Source organism: Panthera pardus, unplaced genomic scaffold (assembly GCF_024362965.1).
Source record: "Panthera pardus isolate Hobbes unplaced genomic scaffold, ASM2436296v1 HiC_scaffold_15, whole genome shotgun sequence".
In the NCBI taxonomy this organism is placed as follows: Eukaryota; Metazoa; Chordata; class Mammalia; order Carnivora; family Felidae; genus Panthera; species Panthera pardus.
In genome coordinates, this window is record NW_026526710.1 from 39,007,966 (window position 1) to 39,029,966 (window position 22,001).

At 39.9% G+C, this 22,001-nt stretch overlaps 2 protein-coding genes across 7 annotated transcripts in view; one reads left to right on the forward strand and one right to left on the reverse strand.

Moving 5' to 3' along the window:
• The window catches only part of ESCO1 (establishment of sister chromatid cohesion N-acetyltransferase 1), a 74,404-nt gene extending 72,714 nt beyond the window's left edge, over positions 1-1,690 (reverse strand). For 3 of the 4 annotated variants that reach the window (XR_002072113.2, XM_019418324.2, XM_019418322.2), the window contains exon 1: positions 1,576-1,690. The gene's annotated coding sequence lies outside the window, so the exon portion shown is untranslated. Of the gene's footprint in view, positions 1-1,350; positions 1,367-1,575 lie in introns of those variants that run through there. The other variant, XM_019418323.2, reaches the window with a different exon arrangement.
• Positions 1,691-7,619: 5,929 nt separating this feature from the next.
• Positions 7,620-20,747, forward strand: SNRPD1 (small nuclear ribonucleoprotein D1 polypeptide). Of its 3 annotated transcripts, none has more exons than XM_019418321.2 (4): positions 7,620-7,763; positions 14,626-14,702; positions 17,576-17,644; positions 20,574-20,747. In XM_019418321.2, the coding sequence occupies exons 1-4, from the start codon at positions 7,750-7,752 to the stop codon at positions 20,648-20,650; spliced, it is 237 nt and encodes a 78-aa protein (XP_019273866.1). In that variant the 5' UTR covers positions 7,620-7,749; the 3' UTR covers positions 20,651-20,747. The 3 variants fall into 3 exon arrangements, with proteins under 3 accessions (XP_019273866.1, XP_019273864.1, XP_019273865.1); XM_019418319.2 differs by having other exon boundaries at positions 7,625-7,763; positions 17,453-17,644; XM_019418320.2 differs by lacking the exon at positions 7,620-7,763 and adding an exon at positions 7,930-8,070 and having other exon boundaries at positions 17,453-17,644.
• Positions 20,748-22,001: the final 1,254 nt, after the last annotated feature.

The following is a 22,001-nucleotide window of genomic DNA, read 5'->3' on the forward strand; positions in this document are numbered from 1 at the left end:
ATGAGTAAGGTGGGCAGAAGCTTCGTCCTAAGAAGGGTACTTCTGAAGTCACACATCTAACCTAAGGGGGCATACACTTCATTCTGCCTGAAAGGGAGAAGTGTCTGTTAGAGTTTTCTCGTTTCTAGGTCTGAATTTGCAGCTTCCAAATTAACCGCTTTTCAAGCACTTTTCATCCTACTCTAATATCTAATTCCATAGTAAGAATTTTTAAGTTTTTCAAATTAAAAACAGTTCCATTGTGGTAGATGCCCTATGTAACGCAGAAACTAAGGACCTAATACAAAGGTTGAATATAGTATAGTCCACTGCAACAAGAAGGTTTTAAATTGAAATCCGTGTTTTATCAGCTTTTTAAAAATTAAAGGGGAAAAAACAAAACCCACCCACATCTTACTATTCCACCAAGTATAAAAGTACCCTTACTATTCCACCAAGTATAAAAGTACCCTTTTATTGGTTTTTGCAAAGGCTATTTATTAAAATATCATGTGATAATACTATTTAAATACTGGGTGCTGCAATTACTTCCTGCTGTAAGAATACCATTTCAATTCTAAAGGCTACAAAGAACAAGGTCCACAGTACCTCTCAAATCACAACGATTTAATTCCTTCCTCTCCCCCCACTGTGCCCTCCTCTCCCGGAAAATACAGTACCTGCAGCAGGGTTTTCAGAACTCAACATTTAGATGTGGGGGATGGGAAGAGGTTGGGAGTGTAGGAGTGGGAGAGTTCTCTCATTTTTGGCGTTGCTATTCTACTCTGCCTGAGTAAAACAAACCCCCGTTGTAAATAATCTTATGAACAGTGACAAAAATAGAGGACCCAATTCCTTTCTGCTCGCATCTATCCCTACAAACTTCACTATGGCCCTCAACGCACCCATTTCTACTCCAGAGCAGCCCTACCTGTGTCCAGACCCTCATGTCCAACCCAAATTACTCTGTGACCTTGGACCCAGGCCACTGCTCCCCTCCAAGATCCCCACATCACAGCCTGCAGAGGCCTTAAGGTTCAGGTCGGGTCAGCGGGCAGTGGCGAAGGCAGGGGAGCAAGCTGCAGGAACCGCAAATCCGCGATGGCTGGTGAGGCTGGCTCGGGAAAAACGCCGGGAAGGAAAGACGCCAAGGGCGGGGACGAGGCCGGGGGCTACCTGCCGGCCAGCGGCGACACCGCCCCAGTAGTCTTAATGGAAGCCCTCGGGGCTCCGGAAGCCCTCGCGGCCGCCTTGGGAGCCCTGACCTGACCCGGTCCTTGGTCATGGCCCCTTATTACCTCTGGCCGCCTACCAAGCAGCAGCAGGTGATGAGTTGACTGGGCAGCCAAGACGCGCAGGTTGATTGCCTACCTCAGGCGACAGTGACTCTGAGCCGCCCACTCCCTCCCAGTGGCTCCAGGAGCCCGGAACAGAGAAGTAGCAAGAAGCGTACGATGCAAAACGACACAGAATGTGGGACAAGGGGGGGGGGGGGGGGGGGAATCGTCCAGCCTCTCCGGAGAGGCTGGCAAAAGGGACGTGAGGACGCGGGCGGCACGACAGTAGGCGGCGGGGACAGTCGGAAAGCTAGCGTACCTTCCTCACTCCTGGCCGAGGGTCCAATACCAGCCAGCGAATCGCCTCACATCCGGGTATCAGGAGACAGCCGCTTCTGCCGCGACCGCCGCCTCTCCCGCGGCGCAGATACGCCAAACTTCCGGCGACGACGGCGACGCCTCGCCCGTCAGATGGGAGTTACCTGTGACCGTCTGAGGCGCGCTTGCGCAACGCTCCTCTTCAGCCGTAACAGGCTCAGCTGACGTGCCCAGAAGAGGAAGATGGCCGCCACGCTCGCTGCGTGTCACGCAGTTTCTTACCCCGGCCGGGACCGCTGGGCGTCGGGGAAAAGCAAGGCAGCGTTCACCCTCAGCGCAGGCGCGGTGGGAGGCCTCGCGTGCACGCACCGCGGGTGGGCGCCTCGCCGGGAAGGGGCGGCGCCCCCAGGCGGCAGCTTCTGGCCCTTCCCGGGGAGGTCTCTTGGAATAAAGCCACTCACGCCCCCAGCGGTGGTAGTTTGTCTTGGTAATGCGTCGCCGCCGAACCCTCGGTGGGTTGTGGGAACTGCTCTCTGCGACCTTCAAATACCTTTAATCTTCGATATGGGGCAATGTAAAGAAAAAAAAAAAAAACCGGAAGGCAGTTGACCCTTCTCTTTCCTTACCCCACACTGCACTCCAGCGCTTCCAAAAAATCCAGGGCTTCATCTTGTCTTTGCACAGTTTCTTTCTTGTGTGCGGGCGCGCAAGAGCCGACTAGAAATTGTAGAACGTTCCACTAGATTTAGTCATGGCGGGTGTTCAGACAAAACTGTGGCTCTTCGAAGCCTCTAAAGCTAGAGCCTAGGTTTCTATCACTAGGATTCGTGGTTCCCACAATCCTTTTGAACACACTTAACTGTGCTGATTTTATTTGCAGAACTGTGAGGTTGGGTAAAATCGGTACTCATGCTTTTGAGAATCTGAAGACATGATCACACGTGGGTTCTCCCCGACCTGCTTTTTTGGAACTTAATAAAACCAAATGTGCTCTAAGTTTGTAAAGCCTGGTGTCAAGACTGATTTTCTGACAATACATTTTCCATAAAACTTTATTGAGCTACTTGTCAGTTTCGTCTGGAAAGAGTCTGTGGTTTAAAAACCACAACCAGATGTATTGATGGGTGAGGCCATTGTCCACATCACCATACCTTGTTACTTGGGAACACAATGTTACATTAATGGCATATGCCAAATGGCTTTAATAGGGAGTGGGGGATGACTCAGGAGTAGACTGCCAACCTGATTGAAGTGGTTTATGTACCAGGCTATCTCACCTATATCTGCCTTCACCTTTAGATTGTGAGACATCTAAACCACTTTATTTTCAGTAACTCAAATTCTGCCATATTTACAAGTTTCCTTTCCCACAAAACAGGCCTCTGCTTCTGAGGAATCTATTCCACTCTTTGTTGAACTGGTCACCATCAGAAGCATAGGAATCCTTACAAATGTCACGCCATGTGAACTCATGTATCTATTTCAGTATATAAGTAACTCATATTTGATGTATAATTCATGTCTGCCATTTTCTAGATTTTCTCTTCTAAAACCAAATATAGTCAGCTTCTTAAACATGCCATGAAAGTATAAAATAGTTTCTTTTATAACACCGAATTATACACATCAAAGTTGCTAAGAGACTAGATCTTAATTATTCTCACCACAAAAAGCAAATAATTATGAGACATGATAGAGGAGTCAGCTAAGATGGTAATCATAATTGCAATCTATAAACATATCTAATCAACTCACTGTGTACCTTTTTTCTGGTTCGTTTATTTTTGAGAAAATGAGAGAGCATGAGCAGGGGAGAGGCAGAGAGAGAGGGAGACACAGAATCTGAAGCAGGCTCCAGGCTCTGAGCTGTCAGCACAGAGCCCAACGCAGGGCTTGAACCTACAAACTGCAAGATCATGACCCGAGCCAAAGTCAGATGCTTGATAGACTGACCCACCCAGATGCCCCAGGTTATATGATTTCATGTCCATTATATACCAATAAAAATGTTTAAAAAATTGTTTTATGGGAAAAATAAACTTTCTTGAGCACTATTCTTTATCATTTTTTAAAGTTATTTATTTTGAGAGAGAGAGAGTGGGGGGGAGGGGCAGAGAGAGAGAGAGAGAGAGAGAGAGAATCCCAGGCAGGCCCTGTTCTGTCAGCGCAGAGCCCATTGCAAGGCTTGAACCCACGAACCATGAAATCATGACCTGATCTGAAGTCCAGCACTTAACCAACTAAACCACCCAGGCACCCCTCTTTACCATTTTAAAAGATATGTCACTTCTGATTCATTAATGCCAGAGGTCTCAATTTGTAGTTAAATTCTTAATTATTCTGTAATGTCATTTTTGACAAAACTTGTCTTGCTTTCTATCAATGGTTTACATTGAGAGCAGTCTGTCTATGAACTTTCGAATTTGGTTTATTTGGTTATCTACTAAAAGAAATCATAATGAACTGAATAAATTATCTTGCTTGACTGAACTTTCAAAAATTACAGAAACTCACAGCAAACTGATCCCAGTAAAAAGACAGGCCTCCATTCCTGAGAGCTCCTGAGAAAGTTCTGGGGGAGAACTCTTATTAATTCACATTTTGCCATGTACACATGCTGAAAACACATGCTGTGGCCTAGATAATGCATCTTGGTGCTCAACATTATGGTTCTGTAAATTGCGAAGGTCTTTTTCACAATCCTTACACCAAGAACTACAAGCCCCTCCTTGTAAATTCTCCTGAGAAACTCAAAATTGTGAATGTAATCTAGAATTGTTTAAATTGTTTTCTTTTCTAATTCCAAATTGCAGAATGTACTTTTCTGCATGAGGATAGCTACTTCTAAAAACCAATAATGGGGGCACCTGGGTGGCTCAGTTGGTTGAGCGTCCGACTTTGGCTCAGGTCATGATCTCATGGTTCATGGGTTCAAGCCCTGTGTCAGGCTCTATGCTGACAGGTCAGAGCCTGGAGCCTGCTATGGATTCTGTGTCTCCCAGTCTCTCTCCCTCTCACCTGCTTGTGCTCGCACTCTCTCTCTCTCTCTCTCTCTCTCAAAGGTAAATAAACATTAAAAAAATTTTTTTTAACTAATAATGAAGCAGTTGCATTGTTCCACACATCATATTTTCACTTCCTTGTTCCTTTTCTTGTGACCAATCTAAATGCCTATAACCTGTAAAACTTCTGCTAACTCACAGAAGACAGAGTAGTCTCACTTTCAGACTGATCCTTCTGCTAGCAGCAAATAAAGCCTTTTTCTTTATTAGTCCACTCTTGTTGACTTTATTTCAAGACTCTTGACATTTTGAGAGAGTTACTAGGAGAGAGTCAAAATTCTAAGCAACTTCAATCTAGAAAACAAAAACAAAGAAAAAGTCTAGTTGATTTGGTATAAATTAACTGATAATGGCATTTCAATGTGCCATTTTCTGGGAAACTCACTACTTACACATACAAGTAATAATGCTGGCCCCACATACTTGAGAAGGAATGAGTAAGTGTTAGCCAAATTAAAGAACTAAATTACAAAAGTCTGGAGAGGAGAGTGAGCTTGATGAGTTTCAAGAACTCAAACATTCCAATACTATTGAGGGGATAAGAGATTAAAAGGTAGGCAGGGCCAAAGTAGGAAGGAACTTGAGGATAACAGGGAGGAGTACCCTGTGCTCAATACTTAGGTATACTGTAATGAGCAATACACACAGGGTCTCCTTCCTCATGCGGCATACATTCTAATGGAGAAGACAATTATTTCACAAATATTTATTGAGGGCATGTTCTGTGAAAGTCACTATTCAAGATGCTGGGTATGCAGAAATTAACAGAACAGATACAAATTCCTGCCTTCAGATAGTATATTTTCAAGTTAGTTAATAAATAGGTAATTAACAATTAAATGCAAAGAAGGAAATAAATATGGTAATAAACAGGGCAGCAGTATCTAACAAACTTTCTGTGCTGATGGAAATGCCCTAGATCTGCACTGTCCCAAAGCGTAGCCATAGCCACAAATGCCTCTTGAGTAATTGAAATGTGAGCATTGCAACTGAGGAACTGGCTTTGTAATTTTATTTACTTTTAATTTAAATAGCCACATTTAGGCATTTTTTTTTAAATCCATGGGCTTTTTAATATGGGTCATGAGTTTTGATTTTTTTTTTAACTCTCTCCTAAGACTGATTCTTCACTTGGTTCTACTGCCTCTCCATTCACATCCAAAAGGATAGAGTATTCCCTGCAAAGGTCTGACTGGATCAGCCTGCATTCCAAGGCCACTGTGGACAAGTAATATAATGTGATGACTGACATAAGGGTAGAGTCAGCTTCCTTGGGAATACATAGATCATCAGGAGATTATTAGGAACTGGTGGGAAGACAGAGGGATATTGAGCAGGCAACACACAAATGAACATTAACAGTCTTGCTACTCATATGATGGTCCATAAACTAGGGGCATCTTCATCAACTGAAGGCTGAACTGAACTGAAGGCTTTTAGAAATATGGAATTTCAGCCCCCAAACCAATTGAATTAGAATTTTCTCTGTTTTTAATATTTATTTTTGAGAGAGGAGACAGAGAGAATGTGAGTGGGGAGGAGCAGAGAGAGAAGGGGGACAGAGAATCCAAAGCAGGCTCTGTACTGACAGCAGAGAGCCTGATGCAGGGCTTGAATTCATGAACCGTGAAATCATGACCTGAGCCAAAGTCGCACACTACTACTACCTACTGAGTAGTAGGTACTACTACTACCTACCTACTGAGTCGCACCTACTGAGCCACCCAGGTGCCTCCAGAATTTTCATTCTAAAGTTTCCTCAGGTGTGTCCTATGCACCTAAAAGTTTGATGACCATTGCCTTACAACATCCAAGAGTTCTGATAATCAGGGATGAAGATCAGGCTGGAGATACAAATTACAGCCATGGTTTTAGAGATCACCTAGGCTAAAGGACAAAGTATCCATATGAAGAGTACATGGAGGGTAAGCCCTGATACACTCCAACATGCAATGGCTCAGTAGAGAAAGAGGCAGCTGAGACCTAGAAAGTGTAACTAGTGGCATAGAAGTAAAACCAGGTGAGCTTAGCATCCTGAAAATCTGGAGAGGAACATGTTTCAAAGGGGTAGTATTCGTGTTAAATACAGCTGAAATACTGAGTAAGATGAAGATAGAGGTTTGTGTTGGAGGTTTTTGATGACTTTTAGAAAAGCAATTTCAGTGAGTTTGAAGAGTGAAATAGAGGTGATAAAACAAGTGTAGACAGTTCATTCAAGAAGTTTTTGTGTGAAAGAAATCTGACAGTAGTTGGAGCTGCATCAGAGGAGAATTTTGTTTTAAGATAAATTTGTATGCTTATAAAAAAAATCCCATAGAGAGAGAAATTGATAATTTAAGTTTGGAGATAACTGAAGGAGTGAAATTCTTGAGAAAGTGAGACATGGGATCCAGACTACAATGGAGAGGAATTTGCCTTGGAAAGGAGCAACAATACTTCTGTCCTTCTAACTGGAAGAAGAGCTGAAGGATGGCTTCTGGTTTTCTCACAGTAGGAAATATTAGCAGAAAGTGATTTGAGAGGCTATAAAAGGTTTCAGAGGGAGAGAAGACAGAAGGTATGAAATAGTTTATGAGCTTATTAGAAAATCTCTCCACAGTGTAGGGTATCTTTGTGATCAGAATTTAAAGTAAAAACAATCAGTTAATCTGTATGATTTCTTTCAGGTACATTAAGTAGTGCAGAGGTTCCTGGTGTTGAAGAAGAATTAGCGTAATTCTTGAGCTTTCTCAGAAATTTCCTTTGTTCACGAGTGTATTTAGTGTTGCATAGTACACGGCTTCCGGCCATGGCAAAAGGCGCACTAACTAGATTTGATATCCTCAAATCCACCTCTTACTGGAAATTTCCTCCTGCACCAGGTCTAAACGCCCTCAGCAGTCGTAAGACACACCCCCAGCCGCCAGAGGCCGCAGTGGCGTTCCGCGCGGCCGGAAGGGAATTCGGTCCAGCGCGGCCCGGCGTTTCCGCTTTGCGTTCACATCGCTTCTCGCGCTCTTTACGTCGGTACCCAGGGAGTAGGCGTTTCCGGCCATTCATACGCCTAGGCTTTTTGGACTTGGGAGGTCGCGTTTTGTGCGCTATCCGATCGAAAGAGTGCCGGCACTGCTAGGATGAAGCTCGTAAGGTGAGGAGGTGACCCAGCCGGGTCGGGGCTGTGACCATTTGAGCCGGGAGCAGCAGGCCGGGCTGCCTAATTACGGGAGGCGCGAAAGCCGCGTGCGCGCGCGGCCTGGTAACGGCCTCCCGCGCCCGCTGCTCCCGCCCCATCTTGACCGCGCCGCCGCGGGCGCTGGGCCTGGGCTTCAGACTGAATTGCGTGCGGATCCCGTGTGTCTTTCGAGAGGTGGCCGTAAAGGCCTGGCGGTTTCGTCCCATCTAGTGTCTAAGAGGTCTTAAAGGTGCAGCGCCAGGCTTACAAGCTCTTATTTTCGGTTAGTTGAAGATTTTCGTTTCATTGGAATTTGTGTTCTTAGTCTAGGTTACTTTTCTGGTCCCTCTCTGCCTGCAGGAACCCCAAATATAACTAAGTGTTCGCTCCCTGAGAACGTGGGTGACACAAAAATTTTATGCGTTGAGTTAAATTAATGAACTTTAAAAAAGTACCTAGAAGCTGCAGGACTATCTGGAAATAATGAAACTCATTTCCGAAATGTCTTAAATCAGTGTTGGACTTCTGATTTCATTACCTTTTTTTAGTTTATTTTTGATAACTTTTTAGATTTAAGGTTACTCAACTAAGATTTCCTTTCAAGATAGTTCTTTAATTCAGGGGAAAAAAATCTCCCAACTTCAGGCAGAATCATTTTCCATATTTGTGGCTGATTTATGCAGGTAATCGCATTCTGTTTTATTTCTGTGTTTAAACTTGATCGGTTAGTTGAGCCTATTGGTTTACTGATTTGAGGAATTCATTATAAACTGCTTGGAAAGAGATTTGGTTTTGGTGTTTTTCCCTGAGGCAGAGAGCCTGGAACATAGAGAACGTCTCTGATTAAGTTAGCAGTTACAAGTGTAACAGCTAGTCAGTCCCTTGTCTGAATCGAGGTTTGTCAATTGCGATCAGTTACTGGGCACCTGTTACACTGCACTGGTAATGGATTTTTTTTTTTTTTAATTTTTTAAAGGCAGAATGCTTGCCTTTTTGGAACTTCCTGTTTTGTGAAGACAGACAAGTAGATAATTTCTAGTATGATTGAAATAACATATAAAACCTGAATATGTATTTCGAGTGGAGTTTATAGAGAGAAGGCATTTAAGGTTAACTTTTTGTCTATTTTTGTTTGAATTTAGCTTTGGAGAAAAACACCCCAGAATTTAAAGTATGTTTTCACAATTTGTCGATAACTGTCAGTCTGAATCTATTTATAGTTAATTTTTGTGTAATGCTCTTTGGAATCAGTTTATCTCATTTAAAGTTATTGTGGGTTGTGACAGTTTTCCCGAAAAATTTAAAAGCTGTACTGAATCTTATTCTGTGTATTAGACTGTAGAAGTTAAATGTCTTCTTACTGGAGAGTGTATTTTGTGCCAAGAAAATGAGTAGTTGTTTAACTGGTTTGCATTTTCAGTTGACTTATTTCTGTACAGGGGTTGGTGGCACCTTACTGTCACCTTAACCAAAAATCTGGGTGTTGTCTTTTGATATCTTTCTCTCTTAATAAACTGATAAGTTGACAGGTTTTCACAATTTTACCTACCTCCTAAAAGTAGCTCTTGTTACCCAATTTTCTTTGTTTTTTAAAATTTTGATAGTGGATTTGGATACCAAAGGATACTATATCAATTGGATATTTAAGTTTCAGTAAGTAAAAAGAATTCCGATAGTGAAGGATTCATCAGAAAATAATTCAAATCTGTTTGGTTCCTGGGCTGGGATAACTGTCTATTTTTCCTGCCAGAATACCTTCACTACCATTCCAGTCACACCACCAAGCCATAAAGGCTCCTTTTTTTCCACCCAAGATTTTTTATTTTACCTCTTGAGGTAACTATTTCATGCTATGAAATACAGTATATATTTGCCAATTTAAAAAAATTTGCACACCTGTGTAACCCAAACCCCTGTTGAGATATGGAACATTACCAAAACTTCATTTCCCTCAAGCCCTTCCCAGTCAGTCTTGTGTTCTCATAACCCCCCTGGCAATCAGTTTCTTCTACCGTTGCTTAGTTTTGGTTTCAGTAGAATTTCATATACGTGTTTGGAATTATGCAGTATGCATTCTTGTGTAAAATGTCTTACGCAGCATAGTTTTGAGATTCATCCACATTGTGTCTTGTATCAGTAATTTGTTTAATTTTATTAGTAGATAAATTCATTGTATGTTTAAAAGTTACATGTTTTGGGGGTGCCCGGCTGGCTCAGTTGATCTTGAGGTTGTAAACGTGAGCCCCCACGTTAGGTGTTTGCTTAATCTTAGAAATTTAAAACTTACATGTGTATTTTCTTTAAAATTGCTTTGAACATTCTTGTGCAAGTCTTTTTTCATTTTGGGCGGTGGATATTTAGGAGTGGAGTTGCTGGATCATAGCATCGTGTATACTTTAGTTCTATAGGAAGATGCCAGATCATTTTCCCAAGCGGTTATATACCATTTTACACGCCCACCAACAGTATATTAGAATTCCAATTGCTCCACACCCTTAACAATATTTGTAGTCAGTTTAATTTTAGCCATTTCATTGCTTGTGTAGTAGTGTCTTATTATGGTTTTAATTTGCATTTTCTTTTTTTTAAAAAAGCCTTTTAAATTTATTTATTTTGAGAAAGAGAGAGAGAGAGCGAGAGTGTGGGGGGGGTCTGGGGGGTGGGGGAGGGGTAGAGAGAGAGAATCCCAAGCACTGTCCGTTGCAGGGCCCCATGTGGGGCTCAAACTCACAAACCATGAGATGATGACCTGAGCCTCAGCTTAACTGACTGAGCCACCCAGGCTCCCCTTGCATTTTCCTAATGCCTAATGATGTTGAACACTTTTTCACCTGCTTATTGACTATTCATGTATCTTTGTGAAGTGTTTCATTTTAATTGTGTTGTTTTATTATTGAGTTGTAGGAATTTTCTTTATATAACCTGGATACTAGTTCTTTGTCAGGTATAACTATTCCCAGTTTGACTTGCTTGTTCATTTCCTTAATGTCTTTTGTGAGTAGTAGTTTATTTTGAGGAAGTTTTAATTTACCAGCTTTTCCTTTTATGGTGATTATCTGTGTACTGTCAAGAAGTTTTTTTGCCTACCCTCAAACCATAAAGTTATTCTCCTATGTTTTCCTCTTAAAGCTTTATGATTTTACTTTTATGTTTAGGCCTGTGATCTGTCATGAATTAATTTTGGTAAGTGGAATGAATTAGGGGTCCAGGTTTGTTTTTTTCAATATAGATTTCCAATTCTATATTCTTAGGGAATGTAAATCCCTATTACCATATATTGTATCATTTGTTGGAAAGGTTTTCCTTTGCCCATTGGAGTGCTTTGACAGTCCCATTGGCACCTTTGTAGAAGATTATTTTATATATACATATATATTTATTTATATTTGTATACATATATAGTATATGTTTAGTATATAAATATAAAGAGAGCAAGTGGGGGAGAGGGACAGCGGGGGAAAGAGAGAGAATGTTAAGCAGGCTCCACACTGAACCTGTGGTGATCCCTGCAACTCTGGGATCATGACCTCAGCCAAAATCAAGAGTCGGATGCTTAACCGACTGAGCCAACCAGGTCCCCCAAAATTAACTATATAAATGTGGGTCCATTCCTGGACTCTATTCTGTTTCATTGATCTATTTGTTTTTCCTGTGTCTTGATAACTGTAATTTTAACCTATGTACTGCTCTAGCCACCTAAATTGTCTTCCAGTGTGAATATGACCCTGGTGGTACTCCATTGATGAAAATTCTCAAGTAGCTCTTTAACAGCTTGGGCTCCGCATGAAAGGAAATTACCTACCTCTTACCTACTCATTTTCTGGGACTTAACATTCCATTGGTAGTGTAGCTGTAATTTCTCTGTGCATTGTGCTATTTCTTATTCCCAAATCTTTGCTCTGGTTTCTTTTTGCTGTGTGTTTCCAACTTTTCAGACTTCTTACTAGAAGTCCACTAAGTTCTGACTCCCTCCTATCCATGCTACGTTATGTTCCTGGTAAAAGCCTGTGCCTACATCCATTACATTTTAAATTTAGTTACCTTTAAAATAAAATATCTTTTATGTGTCTGTCCTTTCTATTAGAGTTTGAGCTCCTTGGAGGCCTAGTCCTACTTATTTTTAATCCTCATTGCCATGCACAGGGACTACCAGATAACATATAATGATAAATATTATTTAAAAAACATCCTTGGACTTGTTGAAATGTATTTTGGTTCCTTCAGAAGCCCTTTTGCTTACTTTGGTTTTCCTTTTACTTCCTTCCATATGGTAGATTGTTTGATTACTAAAAGGTTTTATTTTTACTTTAATACTACTTTCAAAAATGATTTGGACTTCTCTAAAAGTTAAATATTATTGAGTGGGACAATTAATTATTTTTTTTTAAATTATGTAAACTCTGTGCCCAACATGAGGCTCAAACTCATGACCCGGAGATCAAGAGTTCCTTGTTCTGCCTACTGAGCCAGCCAGGTGCCCCATAATAAAAGATTTTTTGAAAACCAAAGTTTGATAATGGAAAGAAACTATTAGATGAAATTCTAGGCTAATATAGTTATAAGTGATTATTGTAGAGGTAAATTAAAGAATTCTTACCCAGTGAAATAAAGCATTAACAATTAATTGAGAGAGCCTTTCTTTCCTTGACAGCAAATATGAGAAGTATTCAACATAATGGATCTTTATACAAGTCAGATTAACTTTTTAAAATTTGGGACTTAATATGTCGCAATCCAAGTATCCCCCTTTTCCATGGCTGGCAGTGCCACTAAAAAAGTGGTATTTTAAGATTGTCTTCTTTTTTATTCATTGAAACATTTCAGCGAACTGTTGATTTAGTGCCCATGACCACCCAGGATTAGGTGTAAAGGTCTTGATCCCTACCCTAAGCAGTAGTCTAATGGGGGAGAAAAATAGGTGATCCTACATGTACCATTCAGTGTGATACTATGATAGGGTATACAAAGTCTGTATTATAGATTAGAAATTTTCAATGTGGACATTATTGGATCATAGTGAAGGATTATTGTTCATCATCCTGCATGTGATTGTGGTATTATGATTACGTAGGAGAATGTCCTCATTAGAAAATTCATGATGGGGGCGCCTGGGTGGCTCGGTCGGTTAAGCATCCGACTTCGGCTCAGGTCATGATCTCACGGTCCGTGGGTTCGAGCCCCGCGTCGGGCTCTGTGCTGACAGCTCAGAGCCTGGAGCCTGCTTCAGATCCTGTGTCTCCCTCTCTCTGTGACCCTCCCCCGTTCATGCTCTGTCTCTCTCTGTCTCAAAAATAAATGTTAAAAAAAAAAAAAAATTAAAAAAAAAAAAGAAAATTCATGATGAAGACGATATGAAAGTATAAGTTGTGTGGGGACATACCCACATAAATGGGAACATTTTATTTATTTTTAATGTTTATTTAGAGAGAGAGTGTGAGCAGGGGAGGGGCAGAGAGAGAGAGAGAGTCAGTCCCAAGGAGGCTCCATCCTGTGAGCACAGAGCCTGACATGGGGCTCAGTCTCATGAAACGCAAGATCATGAGTTGAGCCAAGAATAAAGGTAGATTTCTACCTCATGCTACATGGAAAAGAGATTAATTCCAGGTAGATTAAAACTCAAAATAGAAAAGTAGAAGAAATAAGACTTTTTACAGTCTTGGGGTGGGAATATACTCTTACACAGATTAATACCTGAGGAAGATTCAGAAATTTAACAATATAAAAATGAAAACCACAAACAAAACACGAATGGCTGTGGCAAACTGGTAGAAAATAAAAAAACTTTTGACCTAATTGAACATGTGTGAATAATGTGAATAGGTAATTCATAGAAGAAATGCAAATTCCCCATCTTCATGAAAAGATGTTTAATCTCACAAATAATAAGGAAAAACACATTGTCTTTTTTTCCCTGTAGAAGTGACAAAAATTTAGAAGATCGGTTACAGTTAGTGTTGCTAAGGATTTGCATAAATGGATTTGTGATTTCTAAATGTCTTTAAACTGCTAAATGAGAACTACACGGTATAGAAGTCAATAAAGTTATGGCTCAGTTTGCATAAAAACATTTCATCTGTATGCTTATGAATGCATGTAAAATGGTCTAAAGAATCTCCCCATATACATTGGGGGGGGGTGTTACAAAGGGAGACTTTTAGTGTTTATACATACAGGAAGCATGTAATTTTTTTTACTATCTATTATAATTTGTTTTTTCTTCCATTTTAGTGAGATAGTTGACGGATAATTCTACATAAGTTTTAAGGTATATAGCATAATGACTTGGCTTACATATATTGCCAAATGATTACCACAGTAAGTTTAGTTAACATACATCATCTGTTATGGACACCAAAAAAGAGGGGAAAAAAGGTTTTTTCCTTGTGATGAGAACTTTAGGATCTACTCTCTTAGCAGCTTTCAAATGTACCATGTAGCAGTGTTAACTATAGTCATGTTGTACCTCACATTCCTAATACTTAATTTACCTTATAACTGGAAGTTCGTACCTTTTTCACTACCTTCATATAATTTCTTGATTTCAGTTTTTGTGAATTATAATGATTTTATGACCTGTATGCATGGCTTGGAGATAAAGCTGTAAAATGGTTTAGACAATCAGAAATGTCCAAATAACAGTTTCTGGTATTACGTTCCTTCATAAATATTAAAGGTATAATTCAAGGAAAACTGAAACTGTCATGCAGATTATTAACAGGAATTGGTGCAGGTAGCATCTACAGCAGATTTTGAACATCTAGAAATTTCACTCTTTCACTCAAAAGATTTTAAAGTGTTAAAGGTGAACATTTGTTGTTTTATTTCCACGTTTTTATAGATTTTTGATGAAATTGAGTCATGAAACTGTAACCATTGAATTAAAGAATGGAACACAGGTCCATGGAACAATCACAGGTAAGGATACAGGATGGCTTTTTATAACACTTTTTTCTACCTCTTCCACCTTTTAGACCAGTAAGTCCTTGAAGATAGAGGATGGGGTTTTCATGTTTGATTACCTTGGGTGAAAATATATATGGGAAATAGAGTATTTGGGAGTATTTACTTTTAGTTTTTTTTCTTATGTGTCTAACTCTTTGCTTTAATAATATTGTATGCGTAGTTTTATATTTAAGGCTACTGTGATGGATATTCACTGTGATGGATGTTCACTCATGGTAGGTGGTCCCCCCAAGATTGCAAAACTTCAAAACAATTTCTGAGCCAAATGAATGAAAATGCTATCTTAGCATGTGATCTCAGTCTCTGAAATATTTAAACTGTAAGTTTATAAATAATTTAATTTATTATTATTTTTTAGAGCACACAAGCAGGGGAGAGGAGCAGAGAGAGAGAGAATCTTAAGCTCCACACTCAGCATGGAGTCCAACATGGGGCTCGATCCCATGACCCTGGGTTTGTGACCTGAGCCAGAACCAAGAGTCAGATGCTCAACTGACCAAGCCACCCAGGAGCCCCTATAAATTTTTAATGTGTAGATCCAGCATCTGAGTACACCAAGAGAAATATATGGTGTTAATTGGTGTTAATATAGTGATAATATTTGAATATACTCACATTTGCAACACGAATTGCTTTGAAAGGAAATTGATACAGTATAAAGTTTCAATACCATATGGTCCGTGACCATATCTGAGGAAGAGTAATTGCTATTCTGTTGAAACTCCATAAGTAAGGATTTAGTTTGCTCTCTCCTGAACTCTGTATTAGATGTGGTGGAGGAAGGAGAGTGTTCTTCCCACTTTTTAGGAACTCAAAATCTAGTGATGCTTGACACAAAAAAAACATAATATAAGATTTGCCTAACATATATAGTAGGTACTTAATAAGCTATATCCTGGGTGGGGGAAGATTTTCAGCTCATAGGATGAGCAAAATTTACGAAAATCTGTTCTATTCCCCTCAGTAACACTAGTTACTGTTACAAGTTACAGGATGGGGCGCCTGGGTGGCTCGGTCGGTTAAGTGGCCGACTTCGGCTCAGGTCATGATCTCGCGGTCCGTGAGTTCGAGCCCTGCGTCGGGCTCTGTGCTGACTGCTCAGAGCCTGGAGCCTGTTTCAGATTCTGTGTCTCCCTCTCTCTCTCTGCCCCTCCCCTGTTCATGCCTCTGTCTCTCTCTGTCTCAAAAATAAATAAACGTTAAAAAAAAACAAACAAGTTACAGGTTATAAGTTTTTTGCATCCTGTATGAATATGTGTTTTAGTCCTCATAATAAGGATATTGAGGATTGAGTTAAAACGTTTTTTTTTTTTTTTTTTTTTAAATTTTTTTTTCAACGTTTTTTATTTATTTTTGGGACAGAGAGAGACAGAGCATGAACGGGGGAGGGGCAGAGAGAGAGAGGGAGACACAGAATCGGAAACAGGCTCCAGGCTCCGAGCCATCAGCCCAGAGCCTGACGCGGGGCTCGAACTCACAGACCGCGAGATCGTGACCTGGCTGAAGTCGGACGCTTAACCGACTGCGCCACCCAGGCGCCCCGAGTTAAAACGTTTTAACACGCAGTTCCTAACACGTAGAAAGCACTCATACATCTCATTTTTTCCTCCCCCTTGATGGATCAAGATCCCCAAGGAGATAGACTATCTCAAAAGTATATTAATTTTGGAAAAGAAGAGGATCTCTTCTTTTTCAAAAGAAGGAGGAAAAGATTAGTAATAAAACTAATAAATTTGAGATGGATGTTGGGAAAGTTGAAAGAATTCATGTTTCTGGCCTAACTGCCTAGGGTCAGAAATAAACTAGATCTTGGGGTACCTGGGTGGCTGAGTCAGTTAGACATCCGACTCTTGATTTCAGCCCAGGTCATGATCTCACAGTTTGTGGGTTCGAGCCCTGCATCAAGCTCTTCACTGACAGCGTGGAGCCTGCTTAGGATTCTCTGTCTCCCTCTTTGTCTCTACCCCTCCCTTGCTTGCTATCTGTCTCAAAAAAAATAAACTCAATTTAATAAAAATTAACTAGATCTTTAGTTATCCCATTTGTTCAGCTATATTGGTAAAGGCTCCAGTAATTGGGTATTTCTACTATACTGCCATATATTCATTCTAGAAAATTGTTTTTATTTTGTAAAATCTCAAACTGGAAACATAGGAAAAATAGTTTGAAGCAGACCATTTAAAACCTGGGCAACTTGGTAATTAAAATACTAACAAAAACAGTAATGTTCCTTTAAAAAAAAAAAAAGTTAAAAAGACGTTAAATTCATAGTAACAAAAAATACTGCAGTACAAATGGAACTTTATATTTAAGAGAAGGATGAATCTAATTTGGTGGAATGGGGTATAAGGAAGTTATGGAGACAGAGAACATGCAATAAACATTGCTCACCCTGAGATGAGAATACCTGGGCACAGTGAGAATGAGTCACGGATACCACTCGCATTCCTCCAGAGCTTGTTGCATTCACATCTGTAAGCATATCTAACCGTGCAAAACATTAATGTCCTGGGGATAATCTTTGAAGAAAGGATTTCTGGTTTATACGGACATTCACCCATTTACTAGTTGTATTAAATTATGTCTTAGAAATGTGCACTCTAGCAGAACAGATAGCACTCTCTGGTATTTACTGTGGCCTGATAGGTAAACTGGTTGCCTTCTTTATCATGCTAATAATTGCCCTCTTTTTTCCCCTCTAGGTGTAGATGTCAGCATGAATACACATCTTAAAGCAGTGAAAATGACTTTGAAGAATAGAGAACCAGTACAACTGGAAACACTGAGTATTCGAGGAAATAACATTCGATATTTTATTCTGCCAGACAGCTTACCTCTGGATACACTACTTGTGGATGTTGAACCGAAGGTGAAATCTAAGAAAAGGGAAGCTGGTAAGTTTGAAAGATTATAAATGTTTTTGTGAATGTGTATTTAACATTTGTGAACACCACAGATTTTTTTATTTTGTTTTGATTCCCTGTACTTGCTGTGCATGCATATAGTATTTATTATGGTTTCTGGTGTTGATACCAAAGACTGATGCTATTCTTCTTGTCCCTTTGCATATCCTAGTCCCCGACCCTTTACACACTTTGGAAGATTTGGAGATTTAACTCTCTATTCCTGTTGTTCTGAACTTTCTTAATGACTTGGCATAGAGTCTTTGCTTGCTCTCTGTATTGTTTCCTCCATTTTGTTGTTTTGGCTGTTTGGTGGACCCCTTCAATATGGGTATTCTTGCCTTTCAAACTAAGAAATGGTATGTGTAGCTCTGATAAATGTCTTCTCTTTACTTACTGTTCTTTCTTCCTGGATTTTTTTTTAAATTTTTTTAATGTTTATTTATTTTTGAGAGAGAGAGAGTGAGCAGTGGAGGGACAGAGAGAGAGGGAGACACAGAATCTGAAGTAGGCTCCAGGCTCTGAGCTGTCAGCACAGAGCCCAATGTAGGGCTTGAACCCACCATCCACGAGATGATGACCTGAGCCAAAGTCAGACGCTTAACTGACTGAGTCACCCAGGAGCCCCTCTTTCTTCCTGGAATTCTTAATAATTGGGTCTTTTGAGTGATTGTCTAAGTCTTTTCTCTTATTTTTCTGTTTTTCCTATTTTTGACAGAGAGAGAGAGAGAGAGAGAGAGAGAGAGAGAGAGCGAGAGCATGAGTGGGGGAGGGGCAGAGAGAGAGGGAGGCACAGAATCTGAAGCAGGCTCCAGGCTTTGAGCTGTGGGCACAGAGCCCAATGCAGGGCTCAAACTCACAGACTGTGAGATCATGACCTGAGCCGAAGTCGGTCGCTCAACCGACTGAGCCACCCAGGTGCCCCTCTTTTTTTAAGTTTTATTTTGTACTCGGCATTGTATTCTTGGGTTTCTCTTTTTATTTTTTTTTATTTTTTTAATTCCAGTGAGTTAACATAACAATATTATATTAGTTTCAGGTGTGCAGTACAGTGATTTAGCAGTTCCATATGTTGCCTGGTGGTCATCATGATGAGTGCATTCCTTAATCCCATCACCTATTTCACCCATTCTCCCGTCCCTCATTCCTTTGGTAACCACCTGTTTATTTTTGAGAGGGAGTCAAAGAGAATCCCAGGCAGGCTCCACACTGTCAGTGCAGAGCCCAGTGAGGGGCTTGAACACACGAACCATGAGATCATGAGCTGAAGTCAGATGCTTAACAGACTGAGTCACCCAGGTGTCCCTGGCCATCTATTATTTAACAAGAACCCTGAAAAGACAAGTTCTGGGAAGGGAGGCTGGACTTCTGAATTGGCGGGTCTCACTATAGAGTGGCTCAAGAGTTAATTGACCTCTTCACTGAGGAGACCCAAAATTTCATCACCTAGAGTGGTTTCTGGAGCTTGTTTTTTTTTTTTCATGAAAAGATTCCAGTCATCTACGGTGGGGGATATATGCCTGGTAGCCAGCATTATAGGAGCAAAGCAGGAGAAAGGGGCTAGGTGTTTTGTAGACCCTCACTTAATACAGGGTCTTGGTTTTGAGACTTTTTTTTGCCTTCCTCCCACACTAGGAAATACACTTTGTATCATTCATTTATACAACTGAAACAAAAATCTCAGAATTCCTGAATTCTAATACATGCAAAAACCCGTATGTTTCCTGTCCTCTTTTAGTTCACAAAAATTTTAGGTTGCAGCCTATAGCTTGAAAAATGCTAAATTAATACCCATTCCCTTCCCATCGGTTCTGTGCCTCTTGCTGTTATCCACTTTGCATATATTTTCAAATCTGAAGATTTTTGCTTCAATGTCTTTAGGTTTATTTTACCTTTTCTCTCCTATGTACCTGTCAGGGAAATAATCATTAGCTTTGCAAGGTGTGGAAGAGAAGACTCGCCAGTCTTCTTGCTCCACATGATTGTCAACCATTTTGTTTTCAGCCACCTGCCTCGTCTCACCCTTGGCTTCCAAGATCCTAGGTTTTCTAGGAGTTATTCTTCCTTTACTAAACATTTACGGTTCTTAGTCTACTTTCTGAAATTTTTCAACCATTGTATTCCCTCCCTCCATTTTTCTCTTTATGGGTATTTATTGTTTTTACTCCTTTCCTGTCATGAGTAGTATTTCAGAAGGAATTGGAGATAAATGTGCTTAATCTGCCTTGTTTTAACAGGAGTCCTAGACTTAACTCTACTTCTTTGAATGATAAGGTTGGCAACAAGGGGTAGAAGTTTAGAGTGTGACTGACTAGAACTTCATGTCAGGATTTTTTTAGTATTCATCGCTCTCTGAAGATTGAAAAAGTTCATTTGAGAAATGAGTTTTTTGTCACTATAATATTCAAGTAGGGTTAGGATGACCAGCCTACAGGAATATTGCTGTAAGGATTAAAGTACTTGGTTATGATTGGATCAAATGACTTAAGATTCTGGAGTCATAAGGTTGTTTGATACAATGTATTTTAGACTTTCTTGGCTTTGAATTTTGAACTTGGGTTCTATACAATAACAGAAAAGTCTGGCACATGGTGTTCATGTTCTGTTCCATTGATAGGATATCTCTTCCATCTTGTGTAAGGTTCAGATCATTTGGATTTTATTTTGTGAAGTTGAGACATGATAAAAAAAAAATATTTATAAACCTGGTGAATTTCTCATAGATCAAATGAAATAAAAATTATCTTTGCAGGCCAGCAGCTTTGGGTTCTGCATGATAATGTATTGGAAGGATGGCTGTGAGGTCATATTTGAGAGAAGCTGGGTTAAAGTTTTCTTTCCTCTAGATGTTGTTTGTGGTGGCCCAGGTAACATCATTGCAGAAGAGAATTAACCTTGCTTTGTTTTTCTTTTTTCTTAGTTGCAGGAAGAGGCCGAGGCCGAGGAAGAGGAAGAGGACGTGGTCGGGGTAGAGGAAGAGGGGGTCCTAGGCGATAATGTCTCTCAAGATTACTATTTCAAAGTGATACGTGATTTGGAATATTTTTTGTACAGGCTTTGTTTATGTCAGTTTTTAATAAACATAAATGTAGGACACAGTTGTCTATTGACTGTCAAATTTTAATAGTTCATATAGATTCATGATATTTACATAGTAGGAGCTAAGCATTTCAACTAGGCAATCACAGACTGATTTCATTCTTAGATCAGACTTTTAATTTTTGAACTAAAGTTTTTGTATGAATGTATGTAGAATATGTACCTATTTCACATGCACTGAATATGCATTTTATTGTTTTACTTTGACTCCATTCTGTAGAACCTGCCTACGAGTGAAATAATAAGTTCATTTTGGTACTTCAGAAATTAACGTTCTCTGGATTCAGTCTGAAATTGATTCCCTTTTCCTGAGTTTTACTTTATGGAGATTTCCAATTCAGGAGTCTTAGACTTGTCTTCGTTAATGGGTTTTTGTTTTGTTTTAATCTCAATAGAATATAGTTTTACATTCTCTTGAGTTGAAACTGCAGATAACATTTACTAGATTATCAGTTGTAAGCAGTGTCAAAACCTGTTAATGTGAAGTGTACCTGTTGGTGGCTCCTTTATTAAGTACTTTTACAAGTCCTTAAAGAACAAAAAGAAAGAGACCTACTTTATTTGACAACAAAATTGAGTTTTTTCCAATTGTTGCAATTGGTTAAGCTTAGAGAAAAATATGTCACAGTATATGCAGTTCCTTGTAGAGCTTCCTACCATTTGTTCTCATGCTAAGGAAAACACCTGAGAATTGGGGGGGGGGGGGGTACTAAATCTGTATTTACATTTAATCATGCACATGGGGTTTTGTTTTATTTTCTAAATGTGAAGGAAATTTTCTGCACAGATTATCTAAAAAGAAGGTATAGGTCCCATTAGAGGGTTATTCACATTGAGGGAGAGAGAAGTGCATTTGTGTGTTTTGTGTGTGTCTCAGTGATTTTCCATCTTTGATCTGTGGTGCTCCTATTGAACCCCACATAGAAGGCAAGGGAGCCCAATGATACTGTATGGTGGAGAGCAGATTTTAAAGGGGCAGTCAGAGCAGACTTTGCACACGTGAATAAACATGAGTTGACTCCTGCCCTCATGGAGCTTTAGGCTAAAAGGGAAGCAGAGTTACATATCAGTAGGTAATTACAAATTGTGAATGCTCTGGTGATAGAGTACTTCACAAAACCTGGTCTGTTTTAAAAGCAGTTTATATAGAAAGTTCATTTTGATTTTAAGTCAAATGCCAAAGTAACAAAAGATTTTAAACTTTTTTTTGTGGAAATATTAACTTTTAGGTGTTTACGGTATGAATCAA

Excerpts from the sequence above, each read along its gene's own strand:
- SNRPD1 (XM_019418319.2), top strand. Across the intron at positions 14,703-17,452 it reads GGTCCATGGAACAATCACAG|GTGTAGATGTCAGCATGAAT; the intron begins GTAAGGATACAG and ends TTTCCCCTCTAG. Across the intron at positions 17,645-20,573 it reads ATCTAAGAAAAGGGAAGCTG|TTGCAGGAAGAGGCCGAGGC; the intron begins GTAAGTTTGAAA and ends CTTTTTTCTTAG.